Source organism: Ictalurus furcatus, chromosome 4 (assembly GCF_023375685.1).
Source record: "Ictalurus furcatus strain D&B chromosome 4, Billie_1.0, whole genome shotgun sequence".
In the NCBI taxonomy this organism is placed as follows: Eukaryota; Metazoa; Chordata; class Actinopteri; order Siluriformes; family Ictaluridae; genus Ictalurus; species Ictalurus furcatus.
Window position 1 is genome coordinate 7,009,679 of NC_071258.1, and position 23,965 is coordinate 7,033,643.

General features: G+C 38.6%; 2 protein-coding genes across 2 annotated transcripts; both read right to left on the minus strand.

The window, feature by feature from the left end:
• Positions 1–384: 384 nt before the first annotated feature.
• si:ch211-71n6.4 (para-nitrobenzyl esterase) lies at positions 385–9,255 on the minus strand. The gene is made up of 9 exons (XM_053622716.1): positions 9,065–9,255; positions 5,370–6,067; positions 5,099–5,194; positions 3,565–3,761; positions 2,930–3,129; positions 2,778–2,833; positions 2,515–2,682; positions 1,290–1,511; positions 385–1,195 (listed from the first exon to the last, which is right to left on the minus strand). The coding sequence occupies exons 2-9, from the start codon at positions 6,061–6,063 to the stop codon at positions 1,053–1,055; spliced, it is 1,776 nt and encodes a 591-aa protein (XP_053478691.1). The 5' UTR covers positions 6,064–6,067; positions 9,065–9,255; the 3' UTR covers positions 385–1,052.
• Positions 9,256–10,512: 1,257 nt separating this feature from the next.
• On the minus strand, positions 10,513–20,385 carry pex16 (peroxisomal biogenesis factor 16). Its single transcript, XM_053622732.1, has 11 exons — positions 20,131–20,385; positions 19,805–19,840; positions 18,229–18,305; positions 16,691–16,824; positions 16,503–16,603; positions 15,071–15,145; positions 13,854–14,003; positions 13,311–13,383; positions 13,105–13,227; positions 11,411–11,475; positions 10,513–11,310 (listed from the first exon to the last, which is right to left on the minus strand). Exons 1-11 carry the CDS (start codon positions 20,255–20,257, stop codon positions 11,252–11,254), a joined length of 1,020 nt encoding a protein of 339 aa, XP_053478707.1. The 5' UTR covers positions 20,258–20,385; the 3' UTR covers positions 10,513–11,251.
• Positions 20,386–23,965: the final 3,580 nt, after the last annotated feature.

Sequence of the window (23,965 nt, forward strand, 5' to 3'; positions counted from 1 at the left end):
CGAATTCTTACCTCGGCTCATTTGCATTTAGTGATGCCAATAAAACTCCATAAAAGGTAGCGAGCACAGAGGGCTGGAAACATACAGTGATTACGGTGGGGACAAAAAGGCAGAAGTGGAAATTATTTTGACTCGCGTCTATGCCAATAAAAATATTTAGCAGTGTAACAGCACCTCAGAAGCTCAAAATCTAGAGACAAAAGATGAATTAGAGACAAAACAGTGGTGTTATGTGAAACACACACCAAACACAAATCCTTTCCCTCATAAGCGTGATCTTAATCTTCCATCAGCCGAGGCATTTGTTTACGGTTCCTGGTTATTCTGTTTATATGACACCAATTCTTTTGTTACAATTGAATGACTAGTTTTATTTGTCTTAACTGATGTGTGTGTTGGCTCACTTTCTTTATTTTCTTTTTTTGACTTTTTTTTGACATTATAGTCAAATAAGTCATGGTTTACATTAGTTAGTCGTCTTATGCGTAAATTTACACACACGCACAGGAGCACGAGTAGGATACGATCATTTTTCTGAAATTGACAGGATTTTCAGGAATGCTAAATTCCTTGTTTAAATGCTCCTATGAAAGATTTAGGAATAAATCCATTGGTATCCAGTTTAAAGATATATACTTTTAAAGAACTGTAGGCTCATAATGTAAAAATAAAAGTGCAAGGGAACCAGTTTGGTCCTAAACTAACACCCTAGCCGAATGTGGTAAATAATCATTTATCTTTTTTGACATTATTGTGCAGCCCAATATGAAAGTATATATTAATGTGCTTTGTAGTCAAGCAAATTTATTTCCTTATTAAACACCACGTAAGTTCCCTTATTGCTGTTTAATGATTAATAAAAAGAAAAAAAAAGAAAAGAATGTGCTTGACTCTCAGTGCAAATGAAATACTTCTTCCCTGCATTTTTTGGCCAACTCCATAGAGAGTTAAAACTGCAATACGAAACAGCCAGACTTCTTTTCGTAGCCGCTTATGGTTGGTGCACATTTGATAAGTGAAGCTTATGATTTCGAGAGTCGAATAAAACCACATTAATTGATCCAGGCGTATGAATAAAAGTTATTCTTTTCCCACAGAGCGCATCTCTCTGCTAAAGGATCCTGTGCCACAGAAAGCGTCGGATTCAGCATCGCGGTCTGGGACGGGAACTCGGGCCAATCCTTTGGCATTTTACCTGTGAGATGAAAATGTCAGATGATTTCTTTTCTTTTTTTTGTGAGGATGCTCAATAACTGTACCACATTTCTGAGACAACAAATGATGCTCACCTTCTTTTGCGAACTCGATGAAGTATTTTGTGAGCGTTTGCTGAAACGCTTTGTCTTTAGAGGTCATCGTGCCGAGTGCCATCTCGAGGCCGCCGAAGAACGCCAAGCTGTCCATAATGTGGAAGGAGAAGCGGCTTGGATAAGGGAGCAAGGTGGATGAATCAGCTGCTTTGGATGGAGTGTACGTCACCAGGTAGCGGTACACAGGGCTCTTCAAAACCTCTGGAAAAATTTAAGAGATAAAAGATGACAGTTCAACTCTTCAAGACTTCACTCCTGGGCTGTCCAGACCTGGCAGATGTCATATCAATCAGTTTTAATAGGCTGACCATATTTTGTCTCAGCCTATATTTTGTGCACCAATGCTGGTTTCAACACATCCGCATTACATTCCCCTAATGACTCCGAGGGAGTTGGACTGTAGTATTTAACTGCTAGAATTGTAAATGGCTTGGTCTACAAATTTTGGTTCTGAAATGGAAACCACATCAGATCGCAATACCTTCTGGGTCCAAGCGGACAGATTTGATCCCTAAGCTGTACAAGGGCTAATCTATTAAACTTCACTTGAGCTCATATTAATAAAAAGTGTTCACATAGATCCTATAAATTCAATGCTATTAAAAAAAAAAAATGAATCACAATACGGTCATTCATTCAATTGGTCTAAATTAAATCTACTTCAATAGCAACAAACATAGGCTATGGCAAGCAAAGGGAAAGTCTAAGTACAGACAATGTATCTACAATACCATTTCTGTTGTAAGATATATTGCAAAAATTGTGAGAGGGAAATGGGTATTATAGAGTGGCTCACGACCATACCAGGTGATGATTAAAAAAAAGATGTATTGCAGATACTGCAAATCAGAAATGCACGCACACCATGGTGAACTTGTTTCTTTTTGGGCTAATTTAAGGTCTTTTTTTTCCGTGTGTGTTTTTTTTTTTTTTTTTTTTTTTTTTTAAAAAAAAAAAAAGATGTAATTGGGCTCGAAACTTGGCTGGCAACCTTAGCTGGAGCAGTTGCTCAACCTTGGCATGTATTAAACAGAAGGTTCGAACCAAGTGTTTTCAAGACCTGAAAGACGTGAAGCCTATAACACAATTTGGTTTATATAATTAATAGATGATAAAAACATGCCTCATGTTTAGGATTTATAACACACAATAAAAGAAGAACCACAGCTTTTTAAGGTCGTAAGGCAGATGGATTTATGTGGACCTGCAGCTTGCTTGGCCAGGTGGCTACTGGGGCAGCTGGCTCTCATATCTGACACTAAAGTTGTGTAGAGTCTTTCAGGACAGCGGTCATTGGTTGGGCATGGAGCAGAACGGTTATACAGCCTCAGGGCCTGGGATAGCACATCCTCTCCAAATGGCCTCAGCTTCTCTACACACAGAGAGAGAGAGAGAGAGAGAGAGAGAGAGAATATGAGTTTTCCGATTGTGCTTTAGGTATTGTAGTAATAGCACTAACTAGGATACCTGATAGAAACCACTGGTAGTCGCCCCATGTCCAGGTGGAGATGTTCATTGGTGGACTGAGAAGAGTTGAGAAGATCAAGACCCATGCATACATTTATTTCCATGATTTTGTGTTGTCTTGATGGCAAACAAATGTAGCTTGTAATATTTACCTGAAGTCAGTTTCTTGCTCTGCTGTTCCAACCACGAATGGAACGTCATTGTAAAATCCACCTTTCTCCCAAGATTTTAATGGAAGAGTGGAGAGAACATGACCATCTAAAACTGCAACTGGACCATATGAATTCCCTTTAACAGGGATGTCTGTTAGTCCATCTTTGGCCCAGGATGGGTATTCCTCCCATGGAATGGCCTGGGTGGACAGAAAGGGAAAGGGTATTCTTTCATTTCTTTACACATTACACACAAGCTCTATTCTTTGCTTGAATCAAGCCCGAACTAGGTAATCAATGGCTGCACAAGCTTGATTAATGATCCGAGGTGTTTTGGAAGCTAGAACCAAAGACAAATGTGGACTAGATGGGGTTCCTCTGGATCAAGAACTTCTCTCAATGTTATTAGTGACAGCAGAACCCACTACAAAACTGAGGTTGGATTTAAGCTTCTGACATCAAATAAACTCTGACTGGAAGAATTTATTTTCAGCTGGAAGTCTGTACATTGAGACTGGCTATGGTGGTAATCCTGCAATTGATTACTGGTTTCAGGTGTTCTGGAATCTGAAACAGAAGACAAATGATGGGAAAGGGTTGGAAGAGGAGCCAGGGTTTGGCTGTGTGTATTTCACCTGGAGGATCTGAGTTATGTTGAGCTTTCGAAGGCAGGTGGCATCTTGGCAGCCGGATCTCTTCAAGAACACTAGGTTGTCTCGTTCGGCTGAGTCCAACGAGGCGTTAGAGACGAATGAGGAACTCATTCCAATTGCACGATGAAACAGACCCTTAGCTTGAGGCGAAATCATCAAAGCCCATACTGACGTTCCTCCTTGTAAAAGAATTGGAAATGGTAACATATTAGTCAGCTAACCACACCAGTGAACGCATACAACGCAAGATGCCATACTCGGTGATCTTGATTTGTTTGGACATGTTCTTAGATAAGCATCTATTTTGTGAAGTTTGTGAAATGCAATGCAGGGCTGCACAACATCATTCCTGTCTGGAAACTCTGTAGGGATTTTTAAGTGGCTCAGGAGTGAGAGAAGCATGAGACCACACATCCATCACATGGCAGGGATTGGTTAACAAAAATGTTTTTCCAGGAACAAAAAGGCATAGTGATCCAAAAATGTGTCCTACTGTGAAAAATATCACATTCACCACCCTAAGGCATAGATAAAAAGTAACCGGACAGTACTGCATAGTTTACAGTGCAGTCTGTAAATATGTTTATACCACTGCACTGTTGAATTCTCAAATCTGATAGGTCAGAAGGTGTTTTTATTTTTATTTTTAAATTATACCATTATACCACCATTATACTATTATACCACAGTTGAATGCTTCAATCTGATTGGTCAGGAGGCCTGCATTATTTTTGTATAACAGCCCGGCTCAGAAAGTATTTCCGGCTGTATCATAAATGAGAATAGCAATGTGATCGTTCTAATATGTTATTGCTTCTATAGCAACAGCAGGGACATGTACAGCAGACGCTCTACATAATCTAAGACTAATAATAAACTTTATAATAAATACAATTAAAAATTTTTTTTTTTTTAAAACGTGTTTTTAGACAAAGAAAAATGTGCAATCCTTTTTTTTTTTTTTTTTGGATTTATGGAAAGAGTCTCGGTTGAAAGCAGTTTACAAAGTTTCCCAGCTCAGGAAAGTCTTCAGGACAGGGATTTTATGCTTTCTGGTTTCTCTGTAAAATGATAGGCTGCGTTTCTTGAGAGCGAGCAGGTGAGCGAGCGAGCGAGAGAGAGAGAGAGAGAGCGAGAGAGAGAGGGGGGGTGGTCTAGTGAGGAAATGACTGTTTATTGTTGCTACAGCATACAGTAAGTGATGAAAAGTTATTTCCTTTTATTAGCCAGTCACAGTGGTATAAGAGGAATAAAACACTGTTACAGGAAAATATTCAACATCAGGGTGGTAATGCACCACATTATCCCGTCGTGTACACAATCCATCTAATATGGACATACACAACCAACATATGAGTGAAATAATTACAGGTCATAGTCATTGTTTCTTTTAAATCCAACATGCTGGAATACAGAGCCAAAAACAGTTACTTACAAACTGCACTGTATGTACAGCATGTGTTAAAAAGGAGTATAAAGGAGCTAGTTTTTATAGAAAACTTATTTGAATTCTGACCGAATATGGTGACTTTCTTTGGGTCTCCACCGAACACATGGATGTTTTTTTGAACCCACTGAAGAGCTTGAATCTGGTCCATGAAGCCGTAGTTCCCTGCATTAAAAAATGATCCACTTTAGTAATCCTGTACCAAATCAACCTGGTTATAAAACAAGGAACAAACACTTTGAGGCCATAAAAGTACATCTGTCTATAACTACTTTAACTATACTGTAACTACAAATGTAGATCTAATCTGACAGCTGTGTTGAAAAGATGAAGGACTGACCTGAGGTATTGGTGGGAGAACCTTTTCTCAGCAGCTCCAGAGCCATGAAGCCAAATGCATTAAGCCTGTAGTTCAGACTGACAAACACAGTTTGTGTTCGGCTCGCCAGCTCCTCAGTGGGCGAGTAGCCTTTCTCCTGTCCACTCAGCATGTGCAAGTGTCCTCCATGGATCCACACCATGACAGGCAGGGCACTAGTAGGCAGCAAGCTGGGTGTCCAGACGTTCAAGTGCAGGCAGTCCTCTTGACCCATCACGTGCCCGTTTTCCCTCAGAGGCCGCACCTGGGCACACATGCTACGAAAATGTGTGGCATCATAAACGCCATCCCAGCACTTTCCATTTGCTTTCAGGTCTGCTGGAGGTTGCCAGCGGTGTTCGCCAACAGGTGGCATGGCATACGGGATACCTTTGAAGGAGTAGGCACCGTCTTCCCATCGTCCATGCAGCAAGCCGCAGTCTGTAAGCACTGTGGCATATCCACGGGATGGAATCTGAGCCAGGTATGCCAGGTATCCAGCAAGAGTGAGAAGGGCAAGAACGCCACAGCCAATCAAAAACATACACCTGCGGGACACTTGTAGGAACGGGCTGACGTAGTAGCGGCGGGCATATTGGACCTCCTCTTCAGCCTCATCCTGAACGAGGTAGCGGTACTCGTTCCTTTCAGGGACCTCAAACGCGTCCTCGTTCATTTCTCTAAGCCACACAGGTATATACAGTATATATCAATGTCATGTCAGGTTTCAATTCTAAAATTTGATATGACCTTACTGTTTTAACAATAAATAAGAAAATGAACCTGTCAACTTTAACATGCCATTACCAAACTGCTTACATTCTACTGTCGTTATTGTGTATCACTATTATTATTGCAAGCTGCAAGATTATGACTTATAAGATTGTATCATTCATATTTGAACTGTTTCATGACTACTATTTGTAATGTTTTTGAATACAGAAAATGACACCAAACAAACATTAGCGTTTAGTCAGTTGGACATTTAAACATGGTGTTTAGGCTTTCTTTGTTCAGCCTACAATTAATTTGAACTCACAGATAATTTGAATAAAAGTATCATTCAAATGAATAAATGCAAATGGGTTGGAGTTAGTAGTAAAGCGTGAGATAACATGATACCACCAACATTCTCAATGCACCTAGCATTTCAGGTACCATATAAATTACAGTGCCTTGCATATGTATTCATCTCACTTGAACTGCTAAAAAAAAAAAAAAAGAAACTGAAGGAAGAAGAGAGAAATTGGTTCTGGTGCAATCAGTTGCGGTCAGAGAGCAAAACTAAATAAACAGGAACATGTTAAAACAAGTCTGGGACAAAGTTCTGGGAAGTATCATTCAGGGTATGGTTGTAAAAAAAAAACATCTGAACTGCGAACACCCTGTGGTGCACTATTAAGTCCATGAGTTAAAAAATTGGAAAGAATATGGCAAAAGGCTGCCTAGAGGAGGTCGTCCACCAAAAGCCAATGACCAGGAAAGGATGTTAGTCCGAGAAGCCACCAAGAGGCAACGGGTAACTCTGAAAAAGCTAGAGTGATCCACAGTTCATATAAGGGAAGTTGTTCACAGGACAATCATAGCCTTGACACTCCACAAAGCTGGTTTTATGGATGAGTGGCAAGAAGAAAGCCATTACTGTGGGGGAAAAAAGAAAAAGAAATATGAAATCCCATTTGGAGTTTGCCAAAAGGCACGTGAGAGACTCAGTAAACATGTGGGAAAAAGTCAGGCAGTAAAAGGCAGTAAAAAAAAAAATCCCCAACATAACACTTCTACAAACAGCTCGTCTGAAGTCACTCGTAAAAAACACACCTGACATGTTTACGGTTGTACTGCTGCTCAAACCGACTGAACATGTCTATGCTGGCTGGCGCAAGTGAGCAAAAAGTAATAAACAGCATTTCTGTAAAGTGTTCGATTTGACACTTTATTGTAAATATATGTCATCTTTTTCTGTCAAAATTCTCGTTCTTTTTCTCTTTCGGGCCAAAAGCCCAAAGTGTCATTTTTGGCTCATTTTCAGCTAAAAATATTTGCCTCAATAAATATATTTAACTCAAGTTAACTCAACTATATACTTGTCTAGTGTTAGCCAAGTCGAATGTACACGGCTAGATTTTATTTCCCATTAATGAACTCAAAGCATTCTCCATTTACCTAGACAGAAAGTGATGGCAAGCGGTAAAATCAAGTCGAGATTAAGTCAAGTAGAACAAGCAGTAGAAGCTTTTATTTGTGACATATACATTACAGCAGAGCGAAATTCTTTTCACATAACCCAGCTTGTGAGGAATCTGGGGTCAGAGCGCAGGGTCAGCCTTGACACCGTGCCCCGGAGCAGAGAGCCTTGCTCAAGAGCCCCACAGTGGCAGCTTGGCGGTGCTGGGGCTTGAACCCTTGACCTTCTGATCAGTAACCCAGTGCGACAGGGGAAGGTGCGGTTAACATCGGAGAGCTCAAAACATCTACATAATTGACAGTCATTTCAGATTCATATATCAATTAGCTCATCTGCCATTTGTATTGGGGAAAAAAATGGGCATATTTGTGAGTGATATCCTGTGCGCCGATGTTAAAATGCACCACTCCTACACAAAATGCATACACATTGACAGGTCTGCTTATGTAACCAACCAATGGTCTGTTTTTTGGTTTAATTAACCGCTGCATCACAATTAAAAAAAATAATAATAATTTTAATATTATATATATATATATATATATATATATATATATATATATATATATATATATATATAAAAATATTATATTATATCTTATACCTTCAGATTGTGTAAATGAAATGGTCTACTTCAGTCCAGGTTGTAACACTACCAAATGTGGGAAAGTTGAAAGGGGGTGAATATTTATGCAAGGCACAAAAGTGCTTAGTACCTAACTGTTCCTCTAAATGTTATGTTAATCTTGACAAACTCTACTTAAGTGAAATGAAAATGGAATTCTGGGAAGAAAATCTGCAAACATGTTTATGTCGGGCTGTTTCTGGTCTACGCAGAGAGATGTGCAGAAGTTTGTGCACCCTTGGAATAACCACATTCCATTACTCTTATTAGTAAAAACAGCCATACTTAAGACAACAAACTTTTGTCCTGTTTTAAAGAAATGATGTTGCATAAAACAAGGGAAGTGCTCAGACAAATAGCAATGAACAGCAGGAAGAGAAACAAACACACACACACACACACACACACACACACACACACACACACAGATGGGGGGGGGGGATGATATAATATAATAATCATATACTAGCATACCAATAAGAAAAGGTCTTTTTAAATAAAAATTAAGAAATAGGTAACTTTCAGTCAAACATGAAGCTATAGGAATATGTCCAAAACCATGAGGAGACTAATATGAAAACGCAAAACAGGAAAAAAAACCCCACACAATTTCAGCAAAATCTCAACACAAACTGACTGTAGTTCCTGTTAATGTTCTCCTGTTTATAGTTCCAGAGCTGAAAGTAACACACTGGAGAAAAGTTCCTACGCATGCAGCAGCATCGTTCCTTCAAAATGCCCATTTATAGACATCGCATTTTAATAACTGTCAAATACATACTACACACATATCATATATACCATTTAATATCCTAAAAAATAACGAACGTTTAGCCTTGTTTTGATGAATAAATGTTATAAACTTACCCTCACTATGTTTACGCATTGGGCGAACTGTTTTCCTTTCCAAAGGCTAAATCATACAATTGAACATCTAGTGGACTTCGTAGGCTGCAGAACACCATGGTTTCATATCCCACTGTAGTGCACTTAAATAGATAAGAGCGAGGAGTTTAGGACTCAACCCAGCCGAGTGTCTTTAAACATTATCCCCGCCCCTTGTCTTAAAGTAAAGATGGCGGGTTTTTTTTGGTTAACTGTAGCATGAAGGTTCAGACAGCTATTTATTTATTTATCTATTTATTATTATTATTATTATTATTATTATTATTATTATTATTATTATTATTATTATATATTTTCAAAGAGTTAACAGTTATTTTTGTACAAGAGTAGTTCATATATACGATTGAAAGGTTAGTGAAGTGCTATTCCTTAAAAGTAGTATCCAGTATAGCATGAATGATCATTTCAGTCAGGTGACTATACCTGTTAGTTAAATGCAAGCACAATTAACTCAGAATTACTGGTTCACTTATGGACAGTATTTTTCATAGACATTGTGACAGAAAATTACTGGAAAAAAAAAAAAAACTTTCAGTGCTTGAAGCTGAAAATGTTGAGAAAGCTGTGGAGAAAGACTTTTAGAAAGTAAGAAATAACCTTCATTTTGGAACAGGACAAGTACAATGAATACAATGAATCAAATAACCATTACAGTTAGTTAAGAATAAGGATTTAAAAAAGTGCTTTTTAATGGAAAAAAAGAGATATTAAATTCAGGGCCGTCAATAGGAATTCTTTGCTGCCGTACAGGTGGCTTTATTGGTTCCCCATTTCAGTTTTCGCTCAGAACAGTTTTTATACCAGAAGGCTATAGAATTAAATTTGTATTGTACAAAGTATTGAACGTAAGCTTTTCAAGAAACAAATATATACAATGAGAAAGAAGAAAAACATATGATCTTCAAATAAACAGCATTCAGTCTTAGCTACTTTATGGAGGAGACCATTTATGAAAACAAATCTAAACAAATCCATTAACATTTTAATTTCAATATTTTTTGCAAATGCAAATGTAAAAAGTTATTTAATAAAGTTAGAAGACTTCATAGAAAGACACCGGTCCTGGCTGTCCATGGTCAGTGATTTTACTGCATGAAGATTCGTTCGGTCAGAGAGAAAGCGAGTTCATGTTTACTCGTGTGTGAAAAAGACATCTTATTTTATTTAGTGCAAAGACAGTAATTTTAAATTAGGCTTTGAGTTATAGACTGTTTTTGAGCATGCACTCATGGGATCCTTCCTCATTGTGTTTTAATACGCCATTATGATGAAATGAACCTTCTGATCTCCATCTGTTTTGAAAGGAAAAAACTGAAGGAGTAAATTGCTTTTTCCATCGCTGGCTGATTTATTAAATGCAGAACGGTGAGTAGAAAATCCATAATCCCTTTCTCACATTGGATTTCTGGTCTTCTTTTTTTTTTTCCCCCCAGATGCCTTTGATAAAATCATGAATATTTATAATCACATAGATCATTTACAGCCATCACACAAAAGTCAGTTTTACTCAATTACCAAAACGAGCTTTTAGTTAGTTCACAGTGAAAAACAGAGGACATTCATCAGTTCACTGCTTATAATGCTGGTTTGAAGTAAAGGGTGTCGAGAAAGACAGGATGTCCTCTGAAAAGGTCTTACAGCTTTAAACACAATATCTCAACAGCAATAATGACTCAAGCTCAGCGAGTCAGGTAGAATCACTGTCCTGTTGCGTGAAACCATTAGCTCTTAAAAAAAAAAAATCTGAACAGAATAGATGTGTGTCATCATAAGCAAACATTACATGAACAAAGTAGTGTAAAATGTGGCACTGAGAGATTTGATTAATTGTACAATACAAAGTAATAAAATAAAAGATGCATAAAAACAAACCAAAATGAAGCAAAAATAAAGCCAACAATGACTTCCTGGACTGGATTATTAATGGTCCATTTTATGAAAACAATCATAACTCAATCATGCTAGCTAAAAAACTGAAATAATGTGCGATGTCATAGCACTTCTACTTCATCTACAACTCATCTTCAACTCAGATTGTCGCAGGATGTCCTCGTGTGCGTGTGTGCGTGTGTTCATGTGGTTCTGCAGCAGATGTAAGCACTTTGAGTCCTTTATGTGTACAGGTCTGCATGACCTTTTCAGCATGTCTCAGCCCCAGTTATAAAAGTAGATCTTCTGCCAAATGGGCAAGTATTCCATCAATGGACCTGAGCAGACAGGAAGCAGACATGATGATACCATTGCAGAGTAGCAAGTAAACATGACATTCTAAAGCAGGATATGGAAATATATATACATCTCACTTACGTGCAACTAAACCTACTCCAGGAATGTAATCGGCTAAAAACCGGAGAAGGAAGAGGATCTTTGCTCTGTGGTTGTGGAGAAATAAGATCAAAGAAACACTGCCTTAATAAAGAGTTTCCCAAAAGGCATTTGGTAAACAGTTCTCTGGTCTGATGAGACCAGAATTGAATTATGGCTTTGAAACAAAGCACTACATTTGGTCGAAACCCAACACTGCTCATCACCTTGAAAACACCACCACCACCACCACCACAGTGAAGCATGGTCATGGTAGCATCATGCAGAGCGTTACTCTTGGCTAATTTAGTGCCAATTACAATAAATTTAAATGTAATTTTGAATTAAAAATGGGTGAATTCTTATGCAACTACACTCATGTTAACTTGTCAATAATTTAGCAAATTATTTATCGGTTTCCTCAACCTTTTTTTTTTGGTAGACTCATTTACAACAACAAGAATGTTAATTCATTAATTCTTCATTAATCAGGTTTAATACATACATTATTATTTCTGTGTGTTATATTTATATTTTACTGTTTTCCCCCAGAAATTAATGTGATTCCAAAAATGTTGTCTAGGTGATACACAAGAGGAAAAATAACACAGCTTTTGGATCAGCCAAATTTCCAGCAGTTCAAAAACATCTCAAATAGAATCAGTTACTACACAACACATGCAATGATCCCAAGCACTTCAGCCAGCTGCCTAACAAAAAAACCCCATGTTAATCACGTTTTCAGTTTCCAGTCAAAGGCGGGTTTAGATGAACAAACATGAATGTTTTGATAACGAGCATATGGTTGATTGCTGGAGTGAAAGAATACAGAGCGTCTCACTGTTTCATGTGCTTTATAGCATTGCAGACCTTTAGCCTACTGTTAAGTTGCCAGTAAATTAAAGTTAGTGTACCCAACAGCTCTTACTCTAGAGACTAGCCAGTTACAACAAGCTTAACAGTAAAAAATGAGAAAACAGACAAAAAGACTAAATTCTACTCAACAGTGTTTATTTTACTCGTGTTAAATGACCGATTTCTCCTTTTTGGCTTCTTTCTTTTTATCAACAGATGGATTGTGAATGTCATGGAGCTTAATCTTTAATCTTTAAGTAGACTGAAGTCCTGCCCCACTGAAAGGCAATCACTGTCCAAGTGCAGCGCTAAGCCACACTCAGGGGCATGAAAATAATCAAAAAAGGGCCTGAAAGCATTCTTTTCCAGGAGGTGTTACCATCCATGTTAAGGAACGTGATTTATAATGTTCTTACTGGCTCTTTTTTTTTTTAAATTTATTTATCCATTCCTACTGCATTAATGGTTGAACCCAGTCCTCAGGCTTTTCAGAATTATTACTAAAACATGATTAAAAAAAAAAGTTCATGATGAAAATATGTACAGCCAGATACAAAACAGGAGGCATTTTGTTTATGTTAGTCTGTGTGCTTTAATAAAAAATAAAAAGTATGCGCTTACATGTCTACTGCTTAATAACGTACGGCTATAATATCGCCGCCTACCGGATAATTTACACAAGTATGCTATTTACATTGGTGTTTTAGGAAAGCATCATTCCTGCATACTGTACACACTTGTTTTAATTCATTAAACAGATTTAACGATGCAAGTGTAATGTAATAAATTTTGCTTATCAAGCAAAAGATAAACTAGATTATAAACTTTACTCAAACACTTACTTGGAATATCTGTCGTAGAAAGGTGAGCGGAGCAGATAGTAGAGCAGGAGGAAGGCTCGTCTCCTCATCTCGGCCCTCTCTCTGCGGTTCAGCGTCTTCATCGTGTCAGACAACAAACTGAAACTGTCCACAAACAAAACATTGATTTATAAACTGACATATCTGGTCTAACAGACAGACAGAACGAGAAGGGATGCTTTCTTTACCTTGTTATCTCCAAGATGCCAGAGATGAGCCACGGCTTCCAGGATTGTCTGCCACAAAGTCCTAGAGCGGTCACTGAGAGTGTACAGCATTAAGGAAAATACCTTAATACAAGTGAATATTTCTGGATACAACAGCAAAAACAGGTCAAAATCAGAATCCGTTTTTTTTTTTTTTTTAATTAACTTAAGTCTAACAAGACCACATTCTCACAGTTTCCCTAAAAAGAAATAAATAAAATAATTAATTATTGCACTGCTTCTACACCATTAAGTAAGGGAAACGCTTGGGGTGTGCTGTTACTCTTACACCATAGCAATTTGCCAACAGTAAAAATTTTTTTTACTTATTGAAGAATGATACATCATTCTTTTTATCTGTTTATATTTATATTTACCACAAAACCAGTTAATTCCTGTTATTACTTGCGTTTTCATCCTGAAGACTTTCCCATATCGGAAAACTCAAAGGAGCAGCCGTAAAAGTCCCTGTGTAATCAAACCTTATTTTCATTGTTGTTCACTGATCGGCTTGCATTAGGATACAGTGCACTATGGGTCGAGCAATGTACAGTGATTCTGCAATAGTCTCCTGCAGGCCCAAAGGGGTGGGGCTTGCCTGTAGGTCCTCCTCCTGCTCCCTGAGCTTCCTCTCTGTGTGAGGATTACCCCACAGTCGACTCTGCAGTGAAGACACTGAAGGAAGAAAATAGAGGTTCTTCTGTTAGTTCAAAGCACTGAAATACACAGATAAACATGCACGGACAGCAGCACTGGTCAGGGTCGTTACCCAACCTGTGTCACCTGCCCAATTTGTGGTGCATCTTGTTACATTTTAAAACACTGCCTGATCTGTACTGCACATGACAACATGCTGCATTTTAAGATTATATTGAAGAGTTAGATTTTAAATAACAGTTTGACTTCTAATTTGCATTTTTTAAATTAATACGAGTCTATGGGCACTTATAGGTTTGGCCACAACTTTATCCTTACAAGTGTGCAAAATACATTCAAAATTACAGCATGTGGACGCTTCAGAAATATACACAGGACTTTTAAAGCTGTTTTAGCTCTGTCGATCATGACAGTCTCTCTTTATTCGACTTTTTTTTTTCCGCTGAGAGTAGGCTAATGGTTGAGAGGCAGGAATTTGGCCAATAGTTGCTGCAAGCCTTTTAGATTCAACCAATGGGTGTCCGAGAAGGTGGGAATTACAGAGAGGGGTTAAAGCAATGCAAACATGCACACACATGATGCAGTATTAGACCATAAGCACATCATAATGAAACTAAAGCCGAATCCCGGACAAATTTAGAAATCCTGGCCGGACACTTTTTTAAGTTTGAAAAAGAGCTGCTATATTGCGTTATGTCAGAAGATTCATTTCTTTGGTTTTAAATGAAAAAAAAAAAATAATCCTGAGAGTATTCCCATTTTTTAAATTTATTTATTTATTTTTTTTACGTAACTGTAACGGATTATCTGATTAAGAGATTATATTTTGTCTCCTGAATATAACGCTGTTACATGTATTCCGTTACCCCCCCAAGCCTGTGTATATATAAAGCATAAAGCATAAATGAACACAGAGGCAGCATCTGTAATACCTGATTTGTATCCCATGTCTGATTTGGTGGCATGGATCAGGTAGTTAAGCAGATTAGTGGATTAAACAGCATGCCTCCTGTAGAAGCTTAACTTCCTGTTCAATTTAAAATACACTACGGCTGTGCTGTGATAGAAATATTACAACTTCTTACCACTTCTCAAAGGTCTCACCACTCTCCCTGAGCGCTGGCCGACGAATGTGACGTCTTCCTCCATGCTGCCCTGATCTAATTAGGGAGAGTTGTATGTAAGACACCACACCTTTTATACATGAATCAATTTTCATTCATACATCTTCACTAACTGCTTTATCGTGGTGAATCTATCCCGAGAACACTGGAGTACAGCCTCTACAGTAGGGATGTCACGATACCAAAAATCTAGTAGTCGGTACCGATACCACCAAAAGTACACGATACCAAAGTCAATACCACGGTGTGGTATAAAAATAAAATAAGAAAAATAAAATTAAAAAACTCTCCTGGAGGACATCCTCCTCTGGCTGATACTGGCAAAGAGAGCGAGGGAGAGGGGGGAGGGTATTTTAGTTATCAAACACTGTCTGACAATGAGTCTCCGGAGGTGCACTCCTAAACGTGCGCACACACACCTTATACTCTGAATGCAAGCATTACTTTAAATTCACTGATATGGTGGCAGGCCAAAAAGATTTATCAAAAGCATGAACATTTGAATAAATATTAGTGACATTAGGCTACATTTTGCTGACAGGACACGGGCTGAATGGCGATGCATGGTGGCCCATTAGGAGGTAGTTTATAACATCGCAATGCGTTAGCGTCGTTAACAAATAACTGGCTATCGCAAACATTACATGGAGCATAACGTTAGCTGGTTTCAAGGCCACAATGCCAGCTGCCTCAAACAAACATAATATAGTGCCGTCTTTCAGGTGCTTCGCCAAATTCGAGGTGTTTCCTTACTTTGTTTGAAATGAATGACAGCATCGGTTGCACACCGGAAACCGATACTAGCTTTCCTCTCAACAAGTCGGGGCGGAGCTAAACTTCTGTAGTTTTTCCCATGTGCTTGTAGGCGTTATTCTACTTCTTCACCACTTGTGGACCGACTAAAACACTTGCGCGTATTTGCTGCCCCCATCAGGTCCGGAAGAATCGCAACCCCGGTACTTACGGTACTTCCGTTACAAACGGTACTAATGCTACTGCAGAAAAACAATTACTGTCACGTTTTAAGAATGTCGGTACCGACTTGGTACCGAAGTATCGGTTCTCATGACATCCCTACTCTACAGTATACCAATCTATCACAGTGCTCCATGCGCAGACATTCATTCACTCATAGGGGAAATTCAGCATACTCAAGTCACACACTGGCATGTTTTTGTGACGTTGGTGGAAACTGGAAAACCTGGAGGATACCCACGTGGTCACAGGGAGAACATGAAAAAAAAAACGCTGCAGCACCATGCCACTCGGCATGCATTTAAATTTTGTAGACCACAAAACTATTACACGCTCTAACAACGTGAAGCAGTTTGGAAAAATTATGATGAAAGAGGACGAAAAATTATTGTCACCCTTTACTGATATGCACTCTTACCTCTGCTGTAGAGCTGTGTGTCTCTATCCAGAGGGATTATGGGAGGTGATGTCTGGATGCCTGATTTATACCAGAACAGCAGCAGGATGCGCAGGATAGCTCTGCGGACGTAGAGGAAGTGGAGAATGATGATTTCAGCGGTGGTGTTATCAATCATGCAATCCAGAGTGCTGCGCTTAGAGTCTTACTTTGCAATCTGAATGAGGACGATGACCAACCAGCGCCCGGTTTCTCTCCACAGCTTAGCGGCTCCCATCTCAGTGAAGACCTCCACACACTCCAGGACAGAAAGCCAAGTTAGCAGCCTCTGCTGAGAGAGAGACTATCGCAACACACACACACACAAACACACACACGACTGTGAGCTGCTTTTGTGTAGGTCAAAAGTGCTGATACAGAGTATTTTCAAATGCCACCATAAACTCAATATAAGTTCAAGCTTTCTCTACGGAGCTCCATTAAGGCCAGTGTGAAAGAAGTCGAAGGTCATGAATTCCATCTCGTTTCCCCTGCGCCCCAGGCTGAGTGTCGCATTTATTGCACCACTGAAAGTGCCTCAGTCTGTAAATGTGTTTATTTCTGAACACCAAGGTTGGAAAACTCAATGATAAATATGTCGCTCTAGCACAAATGAAGAAATAAAGAGGTCTCCGGATACGTGGCTCCGACACACATTTTTCAGTATTAGATGGATAATACAGGCAGCAATACAGTATTATGCATTTTAGAGATCTTTTGATGTGGTGCGATACATTGCGATATGTGACAATGTTATTGAAATACAATGCGACTTGGCTGCTTTTGATTCTAGTATTTTCTGAAATACACAGTGGGGAAAAAAAAAAATGTAGCAGGCAGAAATCAACACACTTAAATGAGCGAGAGAGAGTGAGAGAGATACAACGAGGCACTAAGTTACAAGGACACTGCAATATAATGAGTCTCTTTGCAAGTTGATGGCTACAGGAATAGTTTATTTGGATTCTCAGTTATTATTATGTATTTTTTTGTTCACAGAGGATAATAAAGAATGACAAGCACAAACTCCATGCCTTATTTACTGTGACTAGCAGGAAGAGGCCAGAGCTTTACTTTACAAATTTTTGTGAAAGAGGTTCGGCATATTAGCACTGAGGCCATGCCCTTTCACTGGGCTTGACAGGCACAGGGGCCACACCTCCTTCACTAGGATTGACAGATCAGAGGGGACACCCCATTTACTGCAACTGACAGGCATGAAAGGCACTGAGGCCAAATCTCCTCTAATAGGACTGACAGGCACACAGGCCATGGATCCTTCATTAGGATTGATGGACTCAGAGGCCACGCCTCCTTCACAGGCACAGAGACTGCACATCTTTGCTTCTGTTTACCATCTTTGGCATCATTTTGTTTTTGGGGATTGGCCTATCATAGTGCAAACACTACACTGTCTATATACTACACAGGGCAAAATGTAGTCAATGATGAGCTTGATTGATTTTCCCACTGTTCTGCTTCTTGAGCAGAGGACACCATGTTCCCGGTCGACTCTCAACGTTCAACTCATCTCCAAACAACTTTATATGCGTTACTATGCCAACAACACACAGGCCCACTGCTTTCTATCAGTGGCTTATATAAGTGGACTGACTGCCATGAAAAAAAAAAAGAATGCGAGAAAGAAATGGAGAAAGACAGACAGAAAGTGGGATGAGACTGAGCAAGAACATCCACAGGAAATTACCACAGGCAGAGTCTTGGAAACAGCCTTCCTAAGAATGTCATCATTCAGCAACACCAGCAAGTTTGATGCTGAATACACTGCAAAACAAAATAGGCAAAGTATTCAGGGAAAAACGAGGCATTGACACCATTCGATTTCTTAATATGTTAGTGTTTCCCAGTTTTTACACACCGAATTCAACTCATCCTCGAATTACCATGTGTTCCTGACTGCATGATTGCCTTACAGTGCATTAGAAAAAAGAAATTTGCTTACAATTGTATATTACGTCTGGCCTCGCAGCATTAAAGCACTAGTTGTACTGTTTATTTCCAACAAAAACAAGTCACCTTGTGAAACAGCTTTGTGAAAGCTGGTTAATGTTCAGGATACCAGAAAATCATCCACAATCTTATACGGTTACATCAAACACACATTTTTTAGTTAATCACCACAAATATGCACAGGAACATGATTTCAGCTTCCGGCAGTTGTTCGGTCATTCACAGAGACTCGCTGATTGTTTTTTTTTTGCCGTTTGTGTTTATCAGCTCTTAAGTTAAGCAAAGTCTACAGAATACAGCAGACTTTCGCTCTTCCTACAGATTGTGTGTCGTGACCACACATGAAGTCCGCTCATTGGGTTAATTATTCAACTGTCTAGACACTTTAATTAAAACTGCAGGATAAGGACAAAACATTGCATTGAAATTAGATTTCTACATCAAACATGATGTGCAATTAAATTAGCCCTAAAGGAGGAAGTCCGGAGGTGTAACAACATGTTAATGTTAAGTTGTTCCTCACCGATTTGTTTTGCATTATATTATTGAAAAAACAACAAGCAAACAAACACAAATGCCAAATAGCAGTTTTCATTTGTTAAGCCTCGTTTAATCCAATTAAAAGATGATTAACTTGTCAAGTAATACACGTGGATAATCAACTAATAAAATGTATGTTCATAAAATTCATAAAAACTCGCCAGAAACTCTCACCTGGAGCATACTTTTGCCCAAAAGCACATTTTACACGGCATTTGCATGTTTTGCCTTGCAGCATAGCAAAGACCAATACAAAAAAAACCCCTAAATATTATTAATATGGTCATTTTTTATTTAATATGAATTAATCATAATTAGCAAATGTTTAATCAGTTCATCAGGTGTGTAAGAATAGGGAAAACACTAGTTTTACTACATAATGCAAGGAACTAAAGTACCTCTTATCCCACACAGTGTTGTGGGGGAACCTGAAGCCTATCCCAGGAAATTGGGGACACCCTGGACGGGGTGCCAACCCATCACAGGGCACAATCACACACACATTCACACAGTTCTCACACACACACACACACACACACACACACACACTCTACAGACAATTTGGAAATGCCAATCAGCCTACAATTCATGTCCTGGGGAGGAAACCAGAGCACATAGAGGGAACCCCCAAAGCACAGGGAGAGCATGCAAGCTGCAGAGCAGAGGTGGGATTCGAACCCCAACCCCAGAGGTGAGAGGAAAACGTCCTAACCTCCAAGTCACTTCCTCACAGTGAACACTAATCATATAATGTTTATAGAAGTGAATCTTACCCAGCTCTGAAAGTTCATGAGAGTCTGAAAAGCGTCCTGTAACAGGAAAACAGAAGTTAGAAAAGTTTTCCCATCCATGTCATCATGCTTTAAAGTTATTGCCTGCGTCCCAAACCGCAGATTACTTAGTGACAAATTGTTACATAGTTTGCGGTTTGGGACGCGTCCCATAATTGAGCAAGTGTCCTGGGTAACTAGTACGCAAAAATGATGACACATCCAGTCTTTAGGACTAAAATCCTGCACTGAAACATGACAACTTGGCTTCCAGGCTTCACCAAACATTTTAACACCATTTTTACTTTCACTTCCTCGAAGCCTCTGACCTGCTATTAGATAAGAGAGAGTCCGCACTGCGCTCTCCAGCTGCGCCGTAACACCCGGATTCCGGGTCACATAATCCCGGTAGCGGTCATAAAGATGTGCAATCTTCTCTAAATAAAGTCTAGACATCTGTGCAGGATAATTAGCGCAACAACACAGGGGAAAAAAATCATTAATTAAAAAACACGCAACAGAATGTGAATGGCACTTCCGCAAAGCAATGCGCTTCCGGCAACAGCGTGACAACTTCCTGTTGAAGGTGGAGAGGAATTTAAAGGGGCCGCGCACCATATATTCGTTTGAAGCAGAGCTATGGCCCAAACCGCACTTATGGACTATTGTAGACAAACTGACTAGTCTGTTAACATTAAGAAATAAAAAAATATGGACTATTTTTTGTAATTTAGTTTTGGAAAAATTACATTTTAAAAAAACACAAAATTGGTATTACCAGTGAAAAAAGGTTAACAACTTAGTAAACACACTTACACGGTAGATTAGCAAATTTCCTTGCCTCCTCACAGCTCCAGGGTTACTGTATTCACACATTCCCATGTTCACATGTATGGGTTTCCTCCGGGTTCTCCAGTTTCCTCCCATCTCCTAAAAACATGCCAGTAGGTGGACTGGCTTCACTAAATTGGCCCTGTGAATGAGTATGCAACTGTGTGTATTTAATGCCTTTACATACTTTGGACTGGCATCCCATTCAGGCCCTGCTGAAAAAAAAGAAAAGAAACCATCACAGAAATTATAATGGTTTCCACTACATATACCAGTACAAACCATCAGCTCCACTAGACATAACTTGAGACAACAAGAGACCCACAGGGACCATTACAATTTCCATTTAAACCAATACAATTCTCATTATAACCATTAAAACCATTACAAATTCTATGAGGGTTTCTATTGTTTTTTGTTTTCAACAGGGGGATGTTTCTTTACCTCATTCCCAGTGTTCCTGGGATACGGGATCCACCATGACCGCTGACCAGGATAAGGAATTTAATGAAGATGATTGAATGAATATACAGTCACTCCTTTCTTTCCTTCAGTCTTTCAGTCTTACACTCCTCCCCATCAAATCTTAACTGTCCAGATGCAACAGTATTATCACAGAAGAGATGTTTTATTACAGTTGCCACCCTGAGAAATTACATACAGTAGGAATATAGCTTCAGTGATGTTTTAGGAAGTGTTTGTACTGGCTGCTATCTCAAGCTGTTATATAAAAGTTTTTAACAGTTTCTCTCAAAACTGTCATTTTTAATGAACTGTAAATTTCAATAAATAATATATGCAGCATAGCAAACAGTGTTAGCATAATTAGCACCCAAAGCAATTTCCCTTAAATTTAACAATCTTCTTGTGAACAAACCTATATTTGTTACCTTAGCTACTTGATTAATATTAGATTTTTTTTTTATTGATAATGGTGCATTAAGTCATAAAACAATCATCTACATGTTTAGCATTTAGTATTTCACAGAATTTGAGGCACAGCATAGAGATGTCTCAAATCAAATTTTTATTATTTTTTTAAAAACAAATTATTAACAAAATCTGTCTAACTTAAAAATGTGCTACACTTTCTCAGTTGTAAAATGTCCATTCTCTATTTAAGTGAGCATTGTATATAATCAAGAGATTCATGTTATAATATTTGAGTTATGGTCTCAAATATTTCCTTCATATCGGAGCACCCTATAAAATATGCAGTTAGCTTTTACAGTGTTGTGTGTTATAATTTGCACACAATTGTAGATGTAAAAATAGGAAACTTTGGAAAACCTTATGCCAACATAAAATCCTCTCTCTTTTAGGGCAGACGCCTGGTTAAAAATAGCCAGGCTAGGTAGGCTATATTCACTGAATGGTATTTTATAAAGACCACTTTACCCCTAAACAGTAGGATAATTCTTTTGAAATCTGCTTGTCAATGGGACAGCTGAGACTGGGATTAAGCAAACAGCAGATGTTTGTCCTGGAATTGATTTCTCTAGGTTTAAAAACAAGTTGCTGTGGCTGTGTTTATTTATTTATTTATTTATTTTATATATATCCGCCAGAACACAGCAGTTGTGCCTTTTCTTCTGGTCTTGCTTGACCAATTCATGGATTTGTTGTGCTGTAGAAGCAAATCAGTTTCTGCTTCCTCCCGATAAGCCCACTTTAATATTTAATGTAATAGCTAATGAACACAAGAGGTTGGAAACCTAACTTTAAAAACATGTCCTTGCCATGAGATGAATGTACTCGCTAATGGCGCATTTTAGGAAACTCTGCATTTCAGTATGCCTTATGGCAATTTGTGGATTTTGAGTGTTTTAGTCAAGAAAATACCACCATGGGTCTTAATAGCCTATTATGTCTTAATGTTCTCCATTGTGTTGAAGATCAGCCTACAGTGAACTCAAGTGAAAAATGAATTAAATCTGAGAATATTAATGTCATTTTTGTTGATGCAAATTACTACAGTATTGGAGGCCTTTCAACTTTGAGCCTGTAGATTATAAACTTCAAACTTAAAAGGATTTGGAGCAGTCATTCTCTTCAGTACATCATATAATGAAATAAGGATGTGACACAATGCCACTATCTGTATTGGTTTAGTGCTTCTATTTAGTTTGTGTGTGTTTAGTGTATCTGTTCATAAAAATATGGATTTATATTTGGACTGAAACACGAAGTGTGTGTGACCTAAACTGAAAGGTTATTTTATTTTAGTTTATAATTTTTTCCCCACCCACCAGCCAGGTCTCCCCATCATACAAGCTACCAAGCAGAAAGGGGGAGGGCAAACACGTGCCTCCTCTAAGACAGGACAGTGCCATCACAGAGCATTGTAACACATTTGGACGAGAATGCTATCTAACCTCTTCTGTATGCACAAGCTCACAGATGCCCATGATTAGCTAGTGTCACTCTGATTGACAGTGGAGAGAGATATGCCATCCCACCCACCCAGAGAGCATGGACAATTTTGCTACCATGGCTCCTGGCCATTGATGGCTGTGGCAGCTGTTTTTAGTTTTTAACTGTTTTTAATCCCACTCACGCAGTTAATCATGCAGTTATTATTAATAATAATATTATTAACATTTTCTAATGAATCGAATTGGTTCTGTTTCCGAAAACATAGGCCTAACAAACTGCGAGCCTAATTTCAACCACCATGACACAGACCAGGCAGTTACTAAGGATGAATGAATGAATGCTGTAAATGAATTATGCAAACCTCCTGCTCGTGTGACTTTTTGTGGCATTCCATGAGATCCCAGTCTCACTGCACACCTGTAGTCATGCAAACCTTTCTCGCAAGTTATCTAAAACAAATAAACAAGCAAACAAAACTCCTGTGACTCCTATTCAGATCTGTATTTTAAATCAAGTAGATCTTTATTATCATCACAGCGATATACAGTGTGCAGTACAAAAGTGAGACGAAATAACATTTCTCCTGGACCCAAGGTATAAGAAACAATTGTATCTGTTTAGAACACATCATCTGTTCATTCTGAATAACATATTTGTATTTAGTTACATTCCTATATTGAATATCGTGTAGTGTTCTAGTTGAACTTCACAGTACTTGTTTGGCATAAAGTGACTAATATTACACATAGAAAACACTGGGTAGTCACGCGTGGACCTATGCATTTGTCATGAACCAAGTGGCGAGTGGATATTTTTTAGTCTGACACTTTGTGCGTGCCCGCTTAGTGACCTCTAAATCTGATTAGCAACCAGCATTAACCCACAGTAATGAACATTACATCATTACAACATTAATCTGAAATGGTATACAGACAAGAGATGAGCTAAAAAATTATA

Coding starts and splice junctions, on each gene's coding strand:
- si:ch211-71n6.4 (XM_053622716.1), bottom strand. CDS start 6,063: ATGAACGAGGACGCGTTTGAGGTCCCTGAAAGGAACGAGTACCGCTAC. Junction 1,512..2,514: donor CCTGGCCAAGCAAGCTGCAG/GTCCACATAAAT, acceptor AAATTTTTCCAG/AGGTTTTGAAGAGCCCTGTG. Junction 1,196..1,289: donor CATCGAGTTCGCAAAAGAAG/GTGAGCATCATT, acceptor TTCATCTCACAG/GTAAAATGCCAAAGGATTGG.
- pex16 (XM_053622732.1), bottom strand. CDS start 20,257: ATGTCTAGACTTTATTTAGAGAAGATTGCACATCTTTATGACCGCTAC. Junction 18,306..19,804: donor TCATGAACTTTCAGAGCTGG/GTAAGATTCACT, acceptor TTTGTTTTGCAG/TGTATTCAGCATCAAACTTG. Junction 16,604..16,690: donor GTCCTCATTCAGATTGCAAA/GTAAGACTCTAA, acceptor CTACGTCCGCAG/AGCTATCCTGCGCATCCTGC.